Source organism: Erigeron canadensis, chromosome 4, assembly GCF_010389155.1.
Source record: "Erigeron canadensis isolate Cc75 chromosome 4, C_canadensis_v1, whole genome shotgun sequence".
In the NCBI taxonomy this organism is placed as follows: domain Eukaryota; kingdom Viridiplantae; phylum Streptophyta; class Magnoliopsida; order Asterales; family Asteraceae; genus Erigeron; species Erigeron canadensis.
In genome coordinates, this window is record NC_057764.1 from 12,756,440 (window position 1) to 12,773,189 (window position 16,750).

At 35.4% G+C, this 16,750-nt stretch overlaps 1 protein-coding gene across 1 annotated transcript; it reads right to left on the reverse strand.

The window, feature by feature from the left end:
- Nucleotides 1-543: 543 nt before the first annotated feature.
- LOC122595228 (DExH-box ATP-dependent RNA helicase DExH11) lies at nucleotides 544-16,387 on the reverse strand. Its single transcript, XM_043767564.1, has 23 exons — nucleotides 16,239-16,387; nucleotides 14,806-15,054; nucleotides 14,199-14,456; nucleotides 14,055-14,114; nucleotides 13,672-13,747; nucleotides 13,286-13,491; nucleotides 13,088-13,195; nucleotides 12,361-12,462; nucleotides 11,701-11,901; nucleotides 11,098-11,208; nucleotides 10,818-10,885; nucleotides 10,077-10,440; nucleotides 9,820-9,975; nucleotides 9,245-9,355; nucleotides 8,333-8,386; nucleotides 7,653-7,910; nucleotides 5,797-5,906; nucleotides 4,996-5,149; nucleotides 3,891-4,359; nucleotides 3,091-3,305; nucleotides 2,381-2,619; nucleotides 1,052-1,178; nucleotides 544-937 (listed from the first exon to the last, which is right to left on the reverse strand). Exons 1-23 carry the CDS (start codon nucleotides 16,365-16,367, stop codon nucleotides 725-727), a joined length of 4,038 nt encoding a protein of 1,345 aa, XP_043623499.1. The 5' UTR covers nucleotides 16,368-16,387; the 3' UTR covers nucleotides 544-724.
- Between the last annotated feature and the right edge of the window lie 363 nt (nucleotides 16,388-16,750).

Below are 16,750 nucleotides of genomic sequence, written 5' to 3' on the forward strand. Positions count from 1 at the left end.
GAGAGTTAACTAACACTAAGACTTTTTTGTAAGTTACACATGTGTAAGTAACACTAAGACTTTTTTGTAACTTACACATGTAAAAACACTAAGACCTTTTTGTAAGTTACATATGTGTAAGTAACTTACACATGTGTAAGTTAACTTACACATGATTTTTCTGTGAGCCCGTCGCCAGAAAATCTTAGTGTTTTTACAAAAAAGTCTTGTATATCGTAATAGATCATGATGGTGTACAAAAATTAATGGTCCTAGTTGGTCCTAAAATAAGAAACGGTCTCAAAATATCTCACCCATATATATATATATATATATATATTCCAAGGCCGAGAGAGTTCTTCTCTTCTGTATCTTCAAATCCAATAACTCACTAAATTATTATTGACCACTGAGTTAGGTTGTGACCAAAGGCCATTTGGACAACCAGGTGCATGTATCATGTCACCAGAGAAAAAGATCTACGTTAATAATTACTCGACATACTCCAACACGAAGCATGCATGGAACAACCTTTCATATTATCTGCAAAATTGTCCATACATCTTTACAAATTAAACAGCATTTGCATGTCGCTTTAAAAATTCAGAAGATACAAACGTTAAGTTTGGCCAGCAAAATTTCAGCAAAAAACATAAAATGTATTGTCAATTTACATTGGTAAGTCTAGAATTGACGAGTATACAACATACAACTGTTACCCAAAATCCCTTATGCTATGCTCTTATCACAACCCAGTAATGTACAAGCTAGCTGCGAAGACAATATCTCGTTTTATTGCATTTGAAGCAGCTTCCATTTTCTTGTATAAGGCAGAATTACCCATGATTGCCGCCGCGTTTCTAAATTCACGACATGTTTCATCCAGCCGTACAATTGTTCTTACGATAATGCCTTCAGGGACATCCGTGAGTTCACATATATCTGCAAATGGAGTTCCCTGCACACCCAAAAGATTCATCTGAAAACAAGCTCTTCATAATCTGCATGTCTCTCTGTATATGTGTGTGTGTGTGGCGTGTGTGTGTTCGTGAGAGAGAGAGAGAGAGAGAACCTTTGCCCACTCATACACGACCTCGACAAGTCCAAACTTAAGATTCTCAGAAGCATACTCCTGAGGCTCAATGTGTATGTTGAATTTTCCTTGAAGCTCACCAAGACTGATGGCCGTGTTATACAACCTGGCTCAAATTGAAACATTATCAGATGAGACGGGATAGGATACTCATCAGGTCAGAAACAAAAGAAATATAAACATTCTATTCCTATTTATAATCTATTTGTTTCTAGTTATATATTTATATTAGGTCATATGGTCTTGGTTTTAAAAAGCCGAAGCGTAAAAGCAGTAAAAAAAATTATAATTTATTTTTATAGTAATTATACCACATAAAAATACTAAAACACCATTATATATAAAGCATACTATAAAGTGTTTCATGCGCCTAATATACTATAGAGCGTTTCATCTAGCGCCTAGGTGCGTGCTTAATCGCGCCTAAGGTGCGCTTTTTAAAACCAGGCATATAGTAAATCTGAAAATGAATTCGGACAAAGAGATTAAAAGTTATAAATGTGGCTAGATATATACCAAGTGTTTGCAACCTCCTAAATCATTTTATTGAAGGAACTTGGTATTATTATAATAGTTAATGCAATCCAATTCTAAATCTTAGTTGTCAATGATATTTACAAAACTTGGAGAAAGATGTTGAAAAAATCAATACAACCCAATCCGACTCATTCCGACCTATCTTCAAAATTTCCTTGTCAATGGGACAGCCGTCAATGTAGATCTACTCCGAGCATTAGAATGATCCAAAAGAATAAAATACTTGACCCTACAATCCAATTAGCAATATAATAACTGGGACAATTTACGAATTACAATCCATTTGGGTCAATCCCTCCGTTTATTATATTCGTTATTTCCTTTTATATGAACTTTCTATGCATTAGAAAACTACTAATTTAGAACATAATGACATTATAATTTTACGTAAGCAAACGTTCATAGATGTATTTGACAAGAGATTAGAAAAAAATGTGAAGAAGTCAATGTTGGTCCTATCCACCTACTCTGATTACTTGGGTCACTGTTCAGATCATATCAATATCCAATCCAGCTTTGCTTATACTAAGTGGGCTATGTGAAACGGGCAGAAAAGACCTAGAAAGAGATTTGGGCGGGGGTTGAAATGAGAAACGTAAATGAGTCGATGTTGGTCCTGATCCAACTATTTTGATTACTTGTGTCACTGGTCAGACTAAGATCCAGTTACCTCCTAGTTCAGATCAGATCAATATCCAATCCAGCCTGCTTACACCAAGTGGGATATGTGAAACGGCCAGAAAAGAAGAATAGGGAGAATTAGAGAGAGACCTTTCTTTGGCTCGTGACAGCCTCGGGGTAAGAGAAGGTTCAGAAGCATTTCTCTGCTGAAAGACAAACGCTGACATCAAGGCCACAGCTTCTTCTGGTTCCAAATCATCTAACTGATTCTCAAATAAGCATTCTGTGCATATTAATTCCTCTCCAGAATTCATCTCACAAGCAACTCGCCCCTTGATCTGAACCACAAGGTCAGCATCTATACACCCGATTTGCTTCAACACATCAATCTGCAAAATACCATCGCAAAAGTAATAAACAATCTCGCAGACAGTTCACACTAGATGTGGCAATTCCAACAAAAATAGCTTAAAGGGTTGAATGTGTTGAAATGACGGTTTGACCCGGAATGTATTTCCAAGAAGGGTTGATTTCTAGTAACAGCAAGAGTCCGAACTAGGCCCATCATGTGAGGCGTAAACCAAGATCTTATTCACATAATCTCAATCATTTAATAAAAACAGTTGAAAATCATCTGAAAAATAACATATTTTTATGATCACGTTTGACACAGACTGTTTAAAAAAAATTGAGTTTTAGGGGGAAAAAAAAAGTGTTTAAGGTTGACCTAAGCCAGCCTCTTTTACATATTCAACTAACCTCTTTGACCTGAATCTATTATACCCTATTGACCTGATACCCAAGACACCCAGCTTGCCAACTCATAATATCCATAAAAGAGAAGCTGATATTGTACATACACGACCCTGAAAATCAGGCATCTGTTTAAGTGCTTCATCCGACATTTGAAATTTAAGCGCATTAACTTCCTCTTTATACTTCCTTATCTCGCTAGCTACTTTAATATGCTCCTCTAACCTAACACAATTGTGACACTTGCTTTGTGACATTTTTTGCAACAAGCTGTCCCATTTGTAGTAAGTCTCTACTAGATTCATGTCTTTCAGCTTCAAATCTGAGATTCATGTAAATCACAGAAAAAAAAAGTAATAAATAAAAACAATAAATCAAAGAAAAACCTCAAGAGAATCCACAATAAAATGTTGCTATTGTGTCGATTAAATTAAACTATAAAACAAGTCAATTGTATGTATGGTGGTATATTTGTTGACCTGACTACTTATATGCGTTCTCAGTAGCAACCTCTATATGGGTGTTGTATTAACAAAACTAACATCCACATACAATAGCAATATTGAAATTTAAATGAACATGATAGAACGTCTATCACAGAAGTGTTGCATACATAAAATTGACTTGAAGAAAAGTGGGATACATAATCAAACACTTATCCTGAAATATAACACAAGTTTTTCCAGCTAGTAAACTTTACTTTGGAGCAAAAGACCTCCCAAATATATAAGTCGAATTATTATTGAAACAAAATAAAATTTGTAATTCTATTTCGAAGACTAATTATTTATACAAAACTACAAAAGTCTATTAAAGTTAACTACAAAAACGTTTTATGGCCAACCCAACTTGGCACACTTTTCCATTTTTAATGCACAAAAGAACAGGCAAATGTGAAAAAATATACCTCTAATTGGATCAAGGGCTGGAGGGTACTTATTTCCATCAACTTTTTGATTTAACAGACTTTGTACTGTCTTGGAATAAGCTGCACCGCTATCATCTTCCAAAAGCCCAACTTGATCAATCTTCATTTTGGCATTGCAGATAGACAAGAATTCTTTAGTATCAATTTCTCTGACCTCATAATTAGTCCCGGAAGCAATACCACGATGGGGCAGTTTAATATTGACAGCACCTGATGCCTTGCGTGTGGTGGCAGAAGAATAGTAATCATCATCCATACCTCGTTTTGATTTTGGCTTTAATATTTGGAGACCGGCAGTCGTTTTCTTTTGCTGGCCATCGGATGTTTCTAATGTTAAAGATAAAGATGGTGTAAGCACCATAACAATGTATTGTTTATTATTGGAAGAAGGTGCCTTATTATTGAAAGAAGGTGCCTTTAAGATAACCCCAAGTAAGTGGTCCTGGCCCTGTGAATTACAAAAACCCAAATAAGCATAAAAATATAATAATACAAGAACCAAAGGGGTGAAACCCCAGTGGCACCACCGCCATGTAACCACATGGACCCACAAATGAAGGATGCATGTCACAGGTTCGAAACTTGCCATAGGCAAGTGGAGAAACTATATCTTGTGTTCCATGTGTGAGGATGGTGCTTCACCAGGCATGAGTTCTATGTGATATAAGTTATAGGTACCAAGAAGGTACATGGGACCACAGGGTTCCCACCCACTTACCCTTATATATATATATATATATATATTAATACAAGACAGGTTAGGTAACAGACGCATTCACATGCATTCAGGAAATTAATCCATTTTCATTTTTGGACATATAACCTAAAAAGATAAAGCTAAATCCATTAAAAAATGGGTTAAGAAAGTGGCAGGTTGAGTATAAAAGGGTTCAACCATTTTGACACATCTAAAATATTACCTGTTTCAGCCTGCCTGACCCAGCAAATTTACCATCTCTACATTTCTATTTTATATAAATATTATTTTTTTAGACATCTAGTATTTCAATATGAAAAAAGCAATCTAAATTGATGTTCACACATAGTGTAACTGATTTAAAACATGAAATGAGAAAGAACTGACAGATTGTGATTTGACGACGACAACTCTTCCTGGCAGAAGAAACGGCTGGGAAACTGAAGACTGCAGGACCGCCTCAGTTATGTGGTTGCTATATCTCTCAGCTTCCAAGTACAATTCGTAGTATTCCTCGATTGCTGGATCGCCCTTTATGCACCTACATCCAACAATTACTCTTTGTGAGATCCTTGGTCAACAAAGGAAATAAGGGTATCCACCCATCTAGCAGCCCCAGCCAGACAGGGTTCCATGAACACGGTTGTAGAGAAATCAATGCAACACCAACGTAATTGGGACACGAGGACAGGAATATAATCTATGACTTCTTCTTTATGCTGCCGGGCTACCATCGGAAAAGTCAAAGGGAATAAGCATAAAAAGGACATGCATAGCATATAGAATACAGAATATGCTATTCTTTCAAGTGTTTGATAGGTAAAATTGTAAAATATCTGGAAAACACAGTCAAGTTATATATGCTATATGTTCATGTGTTTATTTATTATGAGAGAAAGATGAAACAAACATGCTTGAATTCCCATCCAACTTATAAAACTCGTTCCAAAATTTTAATAGTGACATCGTGGGTTTAAATGATCAATTTTTAATAGTGAAATCGTGAAATCGTGTTGTGATCGAAATTGCCTTAAATGATCAATTTTTAATAGTGAAATCGTGAGGTTTAGTAACAAAATATAATTAATGTTGTTCTTTCCCATTAATGATCCAACCATCAAAAATAAAACCCCGACAAGTAGTATGATACATGCACCCAATTAATGAATCTAGAATGACTGTGTTTACTCAATGGATTTTGTGGGCTGAGCAAGCTTTCGCATGAGCAGTTGCTGTTGCTCTGGCAGTTTTTTCTGAGCATGAAATTCCGCAAAACTTCTTTTTAGCATGTCCTCCACCTGAATTGTGTAAATAACTGAGTATTAGGATCACAAAGTTACTTAACAAAATAAAAAATCATACAACATTATCCATGCTCCAAAGACTTCAATACGCTTATGATATGCATCAGGTTCTAGAATCCCAGATAAAAGATAGGAAATTATATTGGATTGGAATGAAGAGAGATGTGATAAAAACTAGTTTCTGGATGAGAGATATGTCAACAAAAAAAAAATATCCAACATAGTTCTAAGTGGAGTATAACAACCATTGGATTACCAGCGTGGGATAAAGTCTCAAATATAATGAATTTACTACTATTTTAGTAGTAGTTGATCGATTGAGTAAATAAAGCCATTTTATTCCGCTACGACGCTCGCTTACGGCTACCATAGTAGTTGTTAGTTTTTAAGGGAAATAGTTTATTTACACGAGATCCCTATCTATATAGTTTCAGATGAGATACAATATTTCTAAGTAATTTCTAGAAAGAAATATTTTGATTACAAGGGACTAATCTCAAGTATAGTCCTGCTTACCATGAACAAACAAACAGTCAAACGAATATTGTTAACAGAAACATCGAGACTTATTTGAGGTGTTATACTTCTGAGAGACCAAAACAATGGCCCAAATGGATATCATGGGAGGAGTATTGGTATAACACATCATTTCAATCTTCGGTGAACACGACACCTTTCAAGATTCGTTATGGCCGTGACCCACCTTGTTTGGTACGTTGTGATAGCGAGCCTACACCTATATGTGACATGGATTGCCATTTGGAAGAGACGATAGGGTTCCGGAGGAATCAAAAGATCACAGGGTTGCAGTAATGAAAAGTTGGTTTTAAAGTATTTTAGACCGTATGAAACACTAGAATGGATTGGAAATATAGCTTATAAGCTTAAATTACCTACTAATGCAACAATCCATCCTGTTTTTCATGTTTCACAATTAAAAAAGGTAAATGGGAGTAGCATGGAAATAAATGATTTACTTATGAACTTACTGATGACACGGCAGTGACACTTTTACAAGCACCGATTCTTGGGGTTAGAAAGGTGGACATCAAAGGTCACAAGAAGGAGGTGCTGATTCATTGGAAGATTTACTTGAACATGATGCTTCTTTGAACCAATGGATGACATTAAGTGTCGATTTCCAGATTTTCACCTTAAGGACAAGATGGTTCTTTGGGAGGCTGGTATTGATACGGATCAGGTTACATAAACAAATCAAGGGGGTTTCAAGCAAGTATTGAATAAGTATGAGGCTTGGAATATTCCTTGTTTCCATAATAGTTTAATTCATATTATTATTGTTTCTTGTTATATTAGTTAGGGATATGAATAAATACGGACGTAATAAAAGAAATGAGGGCATCAAATTATTCCAGAAATTATTATCAAGGAGAGACTGTTGGCCTCGAGAAATCATCCAACTTTTGTAATGCTTGCTTCATCCCCTTTTTTAAACAAAACTATCATTTGAGTCGTATGAGCTTACTGAGTATTTCAACCCATTTGACTAGTCCATTGACTTTTCAATTTTAACTTCTTAACTAAAACCTGTTTTCACCCATTACGGATAAAGCACAACCAAAAGGGACTCATTTTAACTTAATGGTCAAACTTGCCGCATATAGAACTTTGAAATAAAAAAGCTTGCAGCATGTGCCAATCATTGCATATTATTATTAAAGAGTGAATAAAGTTAACTAATTATAAATAAACCACAGATATTTCTTGCTGAGTGTGTACCTTCAACTCTTCTACACGTAGGAGATGCATAATCATGATATAGGTCAACCGAAACTGAGATTCAAGCCTGGTTGCACTTCCTGTTATCACCTTCTTTAAGTCGCTCTCTTCTGGAATTTCATCACGGCACATCACAAGAACACTTCCAATTTCATCAAGTCCCCTCCTTCCAGCACGCCCCGCCATCTGCGTGTATTCTCCAGGTAATAATTGTCGAAACTCTTTTCCGTCAAATTTCCTTACAGTATCAAAAACAACCTGCCAAAACTCATACAAGTAAAAAATATGCGAAGTGTTCCAAAGAGCAATTACAAGTTACAAAAAAAATGGGTGAAATGTGTAATGCATCACGCGGGTATATGTTATGTACAAAAATATTAACTTCGTAAATAACTAATGAGCCAAATATGGTTTGCTATAGCTATAATATTTTAATTACTAGTACAAATTTAGCTTTTGTATCAGAATGGTTTAAAAAGTCCTTCTCAATCAAAATACATTTTAGGCAATTTTCAACACGTTAGACCAGTGTCCATTTAAACTACTACTAGATTCTAACCATTATATAGAATATAACACACTCTTTCAGTAAATAGGCCAAAGAACACACCAAATTGCTTTAATAGATACATAGAACTCATTTTAATGCTCATTGTAAAAAGAACTACTTGATGACTCACCGTTCTAGCTGGGGCATTAACCCCCATTGCAAAGGTCTCAGTCGAAAATAAAACCTACAAAGTGGATAAAAGAAATGAGTTCAAATGAAACACATCATTAAGACAAACAATAAATAAAGTAACACTAGTGGAGCAGAAAGATTATTAGTTAACAAATATATGTGTCTTAGACTCTTAGATAATAATAATTAGCTAAGAAGCTATTATCAAACCAACATGAGTAAACAAATGGTCCTAAAAACTAATTGCTAAAAGCCAAACGTCCAATCTATGAATATATTAAATGACAAATCATGTGAAATGAAAGATAAGTGCTCAAATTACATGTAATCAATGGGAACCGAAAGTGAACATCTCTACAAACAAAGCATTAGGGCCTTTAGCTCAAATGTTGAAAACTTAAAATCTTGATTGTACTAAAATTAATCAATACAAATCCTTATTGTTTTTGTAAGTTGGAAAGTAGACATATATAACAAATGAATATAAAAAATTTTAGTTAATAAGAATACCTATTTTAACATAATATCTCCATCTATCTTATAACAAATTATCACAAGTCAACGGTTCGCATGAGCCGGGAGCCATCTCCCCCAGCTGCATATCCTTGCTGACAATTTTGAAATTCATCTTTAAAGTTTCATATACAATTCAAACTTAAATTTAGAGAAACTATCGACCACTGACATAGCTGATACAGTGCTAGTTACACACCATTATCACAAGTCAGCGGTTCGCACGATCCGGGAGCCATCACCCCCAGCCGCATGTCCTCACTGACAATTTGAAAATTCAATTTTAAAGTTTCATCTATGATTCAAACTTAAATTTAGAGAAACTATCCACCACTGACATAGCGCTGATACAGTGCTAGTCTTACTTAATGGTCAGCAGCCAGTATAAATAACCTGCCTTGATAACACCACGACAGAAAAGCATTTCAACTACTTCCTTGACAATTGGAAGCAGACCAGCATGATGTACGCCAATCCCTCTGTGAAGCAGACCTTGGACTCTGACAATCTGTTGCGCCAAAAAAAAAAAAAAATGCTTAATTCCATGCCATCAAATTGCATATAATGTTGTGCACCAGTTGGAACTGCACTGGACTGGAGCACTCTAAACAGTTTGGTACCAGTTTATTTGCGGTTTTGAGACATTTCAATTCCCAACTGTTTGATAAGCCAAAAGAATATAATAGTTTGGATTATTGAAAACTGAAAAGAAATACTCCGTATAAAGCCAAAACAGTTCCGTTTCAAGTTTGAGATTTATAATAATTATCAGAATCTGGTTTTTAACCGCACTGAACCAAACAAAGACCGAATGGTGAAAAAATCATAGACCAAAAAACTAAACATCGCCCAGTTCAGGTACCAGTTAGTTTGGTCAGCTAAGAAAAAGTATTGTTTATCAGAATTGCAAATCTGCATTATGATTAGGGACGAAATTGACTCAATAATATATGCAAAGGCTTGTGCGAGTACCTGAGGTAGGTTCCTGTCCGATCCTTTTAGCCGAGAAAATGCTTTGTCACAAAAAATACGAATTTCACTTTTCTCCGAACGACTTGTAAGGTCAATTTCACGCAGATTATCAGCAGATTTGTCACAACGATTCTTGGAGAAACAAAATATCACTACCTATATTAACAGAATCCCAGTAGTTAAAAGAACGATCAAGTATAAAATAAAATAGAAAACCAGGTGATATATAGATTTAAACATGATGTATTCTTACATACAGGTAAAAGGGACATCTTTGCTAGCTTATTGATAAGTGACAACCACAATGATTTTTCCGACATTCTCGAGCCCCAATTGTTATTTCCACCACCGCGACCAGCACCACCAAAATTTCCCAAGTTCTGGGATCCAGTTTGTTTGATTGGTTTTCCCCTCATAAAACTGTTGGGTTTTTGAGAATGAGGTGACGGAAGCAACGGATACGACCCTGAACTACCACCAACTGTGCCCTTGGTTTTTTTATTATAGGCATCTTTAACAGCTTTAAGTCCTTGTGATATAAACTTCTCCTGTTCACATATTTTGAATAGCTCCCCCGAATAAAAAAGACAATGCTCTAGTGGGACCGGCCTCTTGGTAGTCCTATATAATTATGATTAGATCAGTAGATAGATAACCTGGTAAGAATAGACGAGTCGTAAACACGCATATGTGACCCATTGATGTTATTTTTCTGATTAACCTAGATATCCGACCCGCTTTGCGAGCCGACTAATCCCAGTGCGACCACCAACTTTGCAGGTAGCCTCAAGTCATCGCTGTGAACCTCCAAGGCCAAGGTATAATTTTTTGCTCCTACTATCGAGCTTGGGACCCTGGGTATTTTTACCCTTGGAGACAAGCTATTACCACTAGGTCACCACCCTTTTGGTTCAGTGGTTTGTTTTTTGCTGCATAAACAGTCTTTAGCAGCTATTTATTAGTAGTGCTATTTCTGAGGGTATTAAATGATAGCTTACCCAGTTACACGGATTTGCTTTTGTTTTGTCCTGCCAATCCAATCAGCAAATTCAATTGTATTAGGTACCTACAAATACAATAGAAAATTCTCAAAAATCATACAGGGCTCGTTCGAAGTCAACTTTTATCGAATTAATTTTCTTCGTACCAATGAACAACAGATGTTTCCAGTTGTCTATCTTGTTAAAAATACCGATAATAGACTTCAGCTAAGTAACATACAATTAATGTTTTTCCTAGGACCTTTGTAATATGTTTGTATACACGTAAACAGAATACCGTTGCAGAGAGGAGAACAAAATTGATATGCCTGGGAAGCATGATGATAACCTCTTCCCAAACCACCCCTCTTTCGACGTCGTTTACATAATGCACTTCATCAAATATAACCTGATTTACAGAAAAGAACTCAACCAATAAATATATTACATGATAATCTTTTATATAGAAAGGGCAGAAACTCAGTGAAACAAGGTACAGGTGGCTAAGTCGGAGTGTCAGACCACTTAACTAAAAATGAGTAAAATTTGTAAGGCTTAGCTAAAATTGAAGAACCAAATGGGAAGACAACTGCTCAGAATGTATTCAAATATTTATGACCTCCTTTCTAGCTTTAGTAAAGTTTTTATAATGATATTCATCATATTAAATATTTATAATTGGAAAATATACACAAAAGAGTGTTGCATGGTCAACCAATCCAGTCCATGTTGGGCTCTAATAAAAAAGGGAAGTGATATGTACAATGGCGTAAAGCATATAGTTGTTTATGGACAAAAGTTGTGTAAAATATCATCTCCCATAAAAATACTACCAACCTGCTAGACCCACCCATTTTGCCACCACTAGCGATAAGCTACAAAACCATATCAGTTGGTTTACCCATTCAATATCACGTATGATATCAGCACCTCTGTAAAGCATTGATCTTAATATCTCGGTTGTCATGATGAGGCATGATGCCTCTGGCCTCAAACTAACATCACCCGTAAGAAGACCAACATCAAACTTTCCAGAAAAATCTCTGTACTTTTGGTTGCTGATTGTTTTGATGGGAGCAGTATACACTGCTCTCGTGCAGTGCTGCATAAGACAAGCATAAGTAACTTTTACAATTCTATACAGGGAAAGTATAGTTGTAAAAATGCATAAATGTACGTTATTTTATGTTATTTCTGCAACTCCAGAAAAGAAAAAAGAACTAAAGCATGAGTGCACAAGACTTTCTTTTACCTTCTTCCAACTTTAAAACACACCAACACTTGCATTACTTTACCTAATTCTATCAAAACTCAAGAACAGCCCAAAGGGATATGGTTAAAAATAAAACCTTTGTTACCAACATGTAATTATTTAATGTGATAAAGGATTTTATCTAATCACAATCAACCATTGGTATGAGTCTCATCATATGATAACCATTCTATGATTAAAATGGTAATGTAAAAATACTCTTATCCATATCCCTAATGGCAATGGGTACCGTAGAATTAACGATATATACTGCATGCAAGGTGGATTGTGCGTAAAGAAATATCATACTTTAGATGCCAGTGCAAATGCATATTCTGCAACAACGGTTTTTCCTGCTGATGTATGAGCTGCCACAAACACTGATTCCCCCTTTTCAAGATAATATATAGCCTGTTGTCATCAACAAAGAATATTTGTATCATTAATGATGGCAGATATGTATGCAAAATGGTATAAAGATTGGCCCTTATATCTTGATAGCAATTTGCAGAGTTGTAGTTGCCACCACTGATTTACCATGGTACACAAAGTTGATATTGAAGCAAATATCTTATTATTGTTACTTCGGTCTCAAGTGTTTGAGTAACCTACTTTAACGCATGATTATCTAGTTATTTAGAAGTAATATAAATCTTTCCTGAATAATCGATTTGATACTACCTGTAAAAAAACTGATAATCAAAGGATAGGGTAAAATTACTTATATGCAGTTCATTTATCTGTTACTTACTTGCCTGATACACACAAGATCTACTGCAGCATGAATTGATAAACCTGATTATCTGGCCCCAGTTATCACATAATCACTTAGAATAAGTCCATCCACATACCAGCTAATTTTACAACTTACAACCTTACAACCATTCATCAAAGTGGCATATTACAATTATTCATATTATTGTAGAACACATTGTGGTCCTCACTTAGGATCATTAATAAATTTGAAGTCAGCCAACAATGGTTTATTGTAGCATAAAAAATGTAGTAAGCAGGTTAACAATGAAACTATCAGTACCTCCTTCTGGAATGCATCAAGTTCAAAGGGAAAATCTAATGCCATGTCAGGAATGAGCTCGTTAAATTCATCCGCGATCCCATCACTACCTCCTGTAACTGCCCACACCTGTAAATCAAAAGCACCTAGTAAGCAAAAGCATTTAATAAAAACAAACAAATAACTTTTGGAAGCATTTGACCTGTCAAAAGAATTTACCTTTGCCTCCTTTTGTTGACTACCATCACCAGATTTGTCAAAATCTTTAGTCGCTCCTTCGGATCCAGTTGACAAGATCTGATCTATTACAGTCGTTTCAGAGTCAAGTGCACCATCGGGAAAACCCAACTTATTCTCAGTTTCCACTGTAAAGGAATTTGGAGAATCAACCTCTGTTACTTCAATTTCTAACTCTGATGTATTTCCTACATGGCCAGCAATGTTATAGAACACTTAGACAATGACACTCATAATACAAAAGAGAGGAAACTAAGTTACTTTTGATAAAATTTCTTAAGATTGATTATTTTTATTAAAACTCCAACCAAAGAATAACCATTTCAAAAGTCTAAATGCTCAACTACAAGGAGTGGAATTAGACATACCATCAATGGGTAAATCTGTAACATCCTCTTCCCATGCTTTTTTGAACAAATCATCAAACTGAACAGATAACGTACTCTGCAAGGATATAAGACATCAACTTGAAAGATCATTTACTACCCCATCCCTCACAAGAAAAGGAGTTCAGTCTGAAATTTAATAAATAAGCCACATTTCAAATTTGACAGCTAAAGTAAAAAATTTCTGTTAGAAGTTTCAAAATATTAGAGTAATATTACAGTTTAATGTCATGAATTAGTTTTTAATCTATAACATATGCAATTAATTTATTTATTCGCATGTAGGTATATTCTTTGGGAAATAACGTGACTTTATTCCACATTTCCACTACCTAAAAACACGAAGCATGGCTGATCAGGATTACCTCGGGTGTTGTCTTGGGCGCTCTTTGATCTTCATGCATGATCCATGAACATGGATACCCCTTTAAAATATAAGCAACCTTATAAAAAAACAAGAAAAAAACGCCCAATTTGTTTAAATGAAGTAAAACCATATTATATCAAACCTTGAGGTTTCCAACATCCATTCCTTGTTTGAAACTAGGAGGGATTACTTGGGCAGAAGCACCGTTCAGGACTTCCCGTACCCACTCTCCATTAGAAGCACCATCAGGAAAAGTTGTTCCAGTGGAATGAGAATCGTCCAAACCACCGGGACGGAAAGGACGATTGCTAATGCTCCCCTTAACAAAATCCTTTGGAGGTCCACTAATCCGCATTCCGATAGAATTATCGGTTTCTACCATCAGTTCTGACACATCAACCTAAAAGTCATCATAATAAGTCAAGTCCAAGAAAACATAAGAGCCCAACTGAATATGTTAGAGACAAACCCCATTCATTCTAAGGTCTTTTTTTTCTTAAAATCTTTGTTTAGATACCCAACAAATAGCAAGACATTTATTTTATAACAGAATACCTTCTGTTGTCACCTATCCATTTCCTCTCACAAAGAAGATGCGTATATATATAAAGGATGGTTAGGAATCTATTTGCTAATAGACACTGACTCTAATAACATCATTTTGTTTGTTTTAACCTGGGGTGGAGTGGGGTGGGGGGTAAATGAAAATAGAGCATCATACTTAGAGTAGAAAGAATTATAATACCAACCTGTATGGATGCTGGTTCCCAATTGTGATGGACGGGGGATGGGCGTCTGAATGGCAAATCCCATTCAGGTACCACAACAGAGCGTGGCATAGTAGGATCTAAATGAATCTTTGCTTTGTCAAACCAGTCGAAGTCCCACTGCCTTCCTTTCTCTGCAGAAAATTCATCCGGGTCCAGTTTTGGGGATAGATACTTATCCTCAACATACTTTTTGATAGATTCGGGTGTTTCCTTAACAAATGCAGGAGCCTGAAGAAAACACATACATACATGCAGTCATAATTAACTCTCAAATTATTTTCCTATTCATTCAAAAAATATATAGAGAATGTATATACTTATATACCCACCCTCTAATATATATATATACATATATCTATACTATATTATAAAGCAGATTTTCCCTAGATTTTCAACATTGAACTTGAAATTTTCAATATTGATTTTAAGTACTTCCCCAAAATGTCTCTCCTATCTATTCTATATTTATCTAAAATAACTATAATACCCTTTCTCTCTCTTCAAATCTCAACCAATCATCTTTTTTCTCTCTCCTCCATAAATCATTTATTCCTCCAATTCATTCAAAATCTTTTATCTCAAAAACCGTACATCAATAAATTATAAAAATTGTATGGGTGTTCTTAAAATTCCATGCTCTTTCATTAGAGATGTCATTCGATATACTTTCGACAAATTTTTAAATCCGAAGGCGGAGCCCGTACGACTAAGGCATTTGACTATCATACTCTATGACATGTCAACTCCTATAACCTATCATACTCTATGACCTAGGTATCACCCCACCATCTCACCGCCGCAACGCGCGGGTACTTGCTCTCGTTATATTATAAAGCAGATCTCCCCTGTTTACATTTTAAGTTTCAACATTTACTTTCCCAAAATGTTCATATATCAATTCTATATTTACCTAACACCCTTTCTTTCTCCTCAAATCTCAACCAATCATTTTTTTTCTCTCTCCGCCATAAATCATTTCTTCCTTCAACTCATTCAAAATCTTTTATCTCAAAAACCGTACATCGATAAATTATAAAAATTGTATGGGTGTTCTTAAAGTTTAATGCTCTTTCATTAGAGATGTCATTCGATATACTTTCGACGAATTTTTAAATCCGAGGGCGGAGCCCGTACGGTTAAGGCATTTGGCTATCATACTCTATGACCTATCACCCCACCATCTCACCGCCGCAACGCGCGGGTACTTGCTCTCGTGTATATATATATATATATATATAGACAACAATATGATTAAACTTAACTTGATTGATAAATACAGAGAGTGTTACATGAAAGGATCGTCAACATATAAGAGAAGAACATAGAGCATCATGTATAACATAATATAATAATAATAATAATATAAAGAGAAAAAAGAAAAGGGAGTATAGTAAGAAGGGCGAGTAACTAACAAGTATAAATTCAGGTAGATTATCCAGAGGAGAAGGAGGATTGGGTAATGGGTGGATCCGAATATGGGCGTTGTGACCTGTGAATCCCACCCGAAACGGTAACTCTTTCACTGTCTCAATCCGATCCATTCTTCTTTTTCTTCTTTCTTTCTTTCTTAACAATTGATTGAATTTTTTATTGAAATAATCTTTTATTTAAGACAAATTATTACAAATCGTCCCCGTGGTTTGCTCGATTCGCATTTTCGTCCCTGAACTTTTTTTTTTATCACTAAGTGTCCCTGGGATTTTCCATTTCATTGCCAGACATCCCTTCTACAAACAGCCGTCCATTTTACTCCGTTAAACCCCTCATGTGCAATGCACATGAGGGCATATTAGTCCGTTTACCTCTAAATATCATCTTTCTTGCTTTTTTTTTTCCTCGGATCTCAACAAACACCCTAAAAATCAATAGATAATACATATATACATTTATATCACTCACTTTTTAATTCTAATTCTAAAATTTC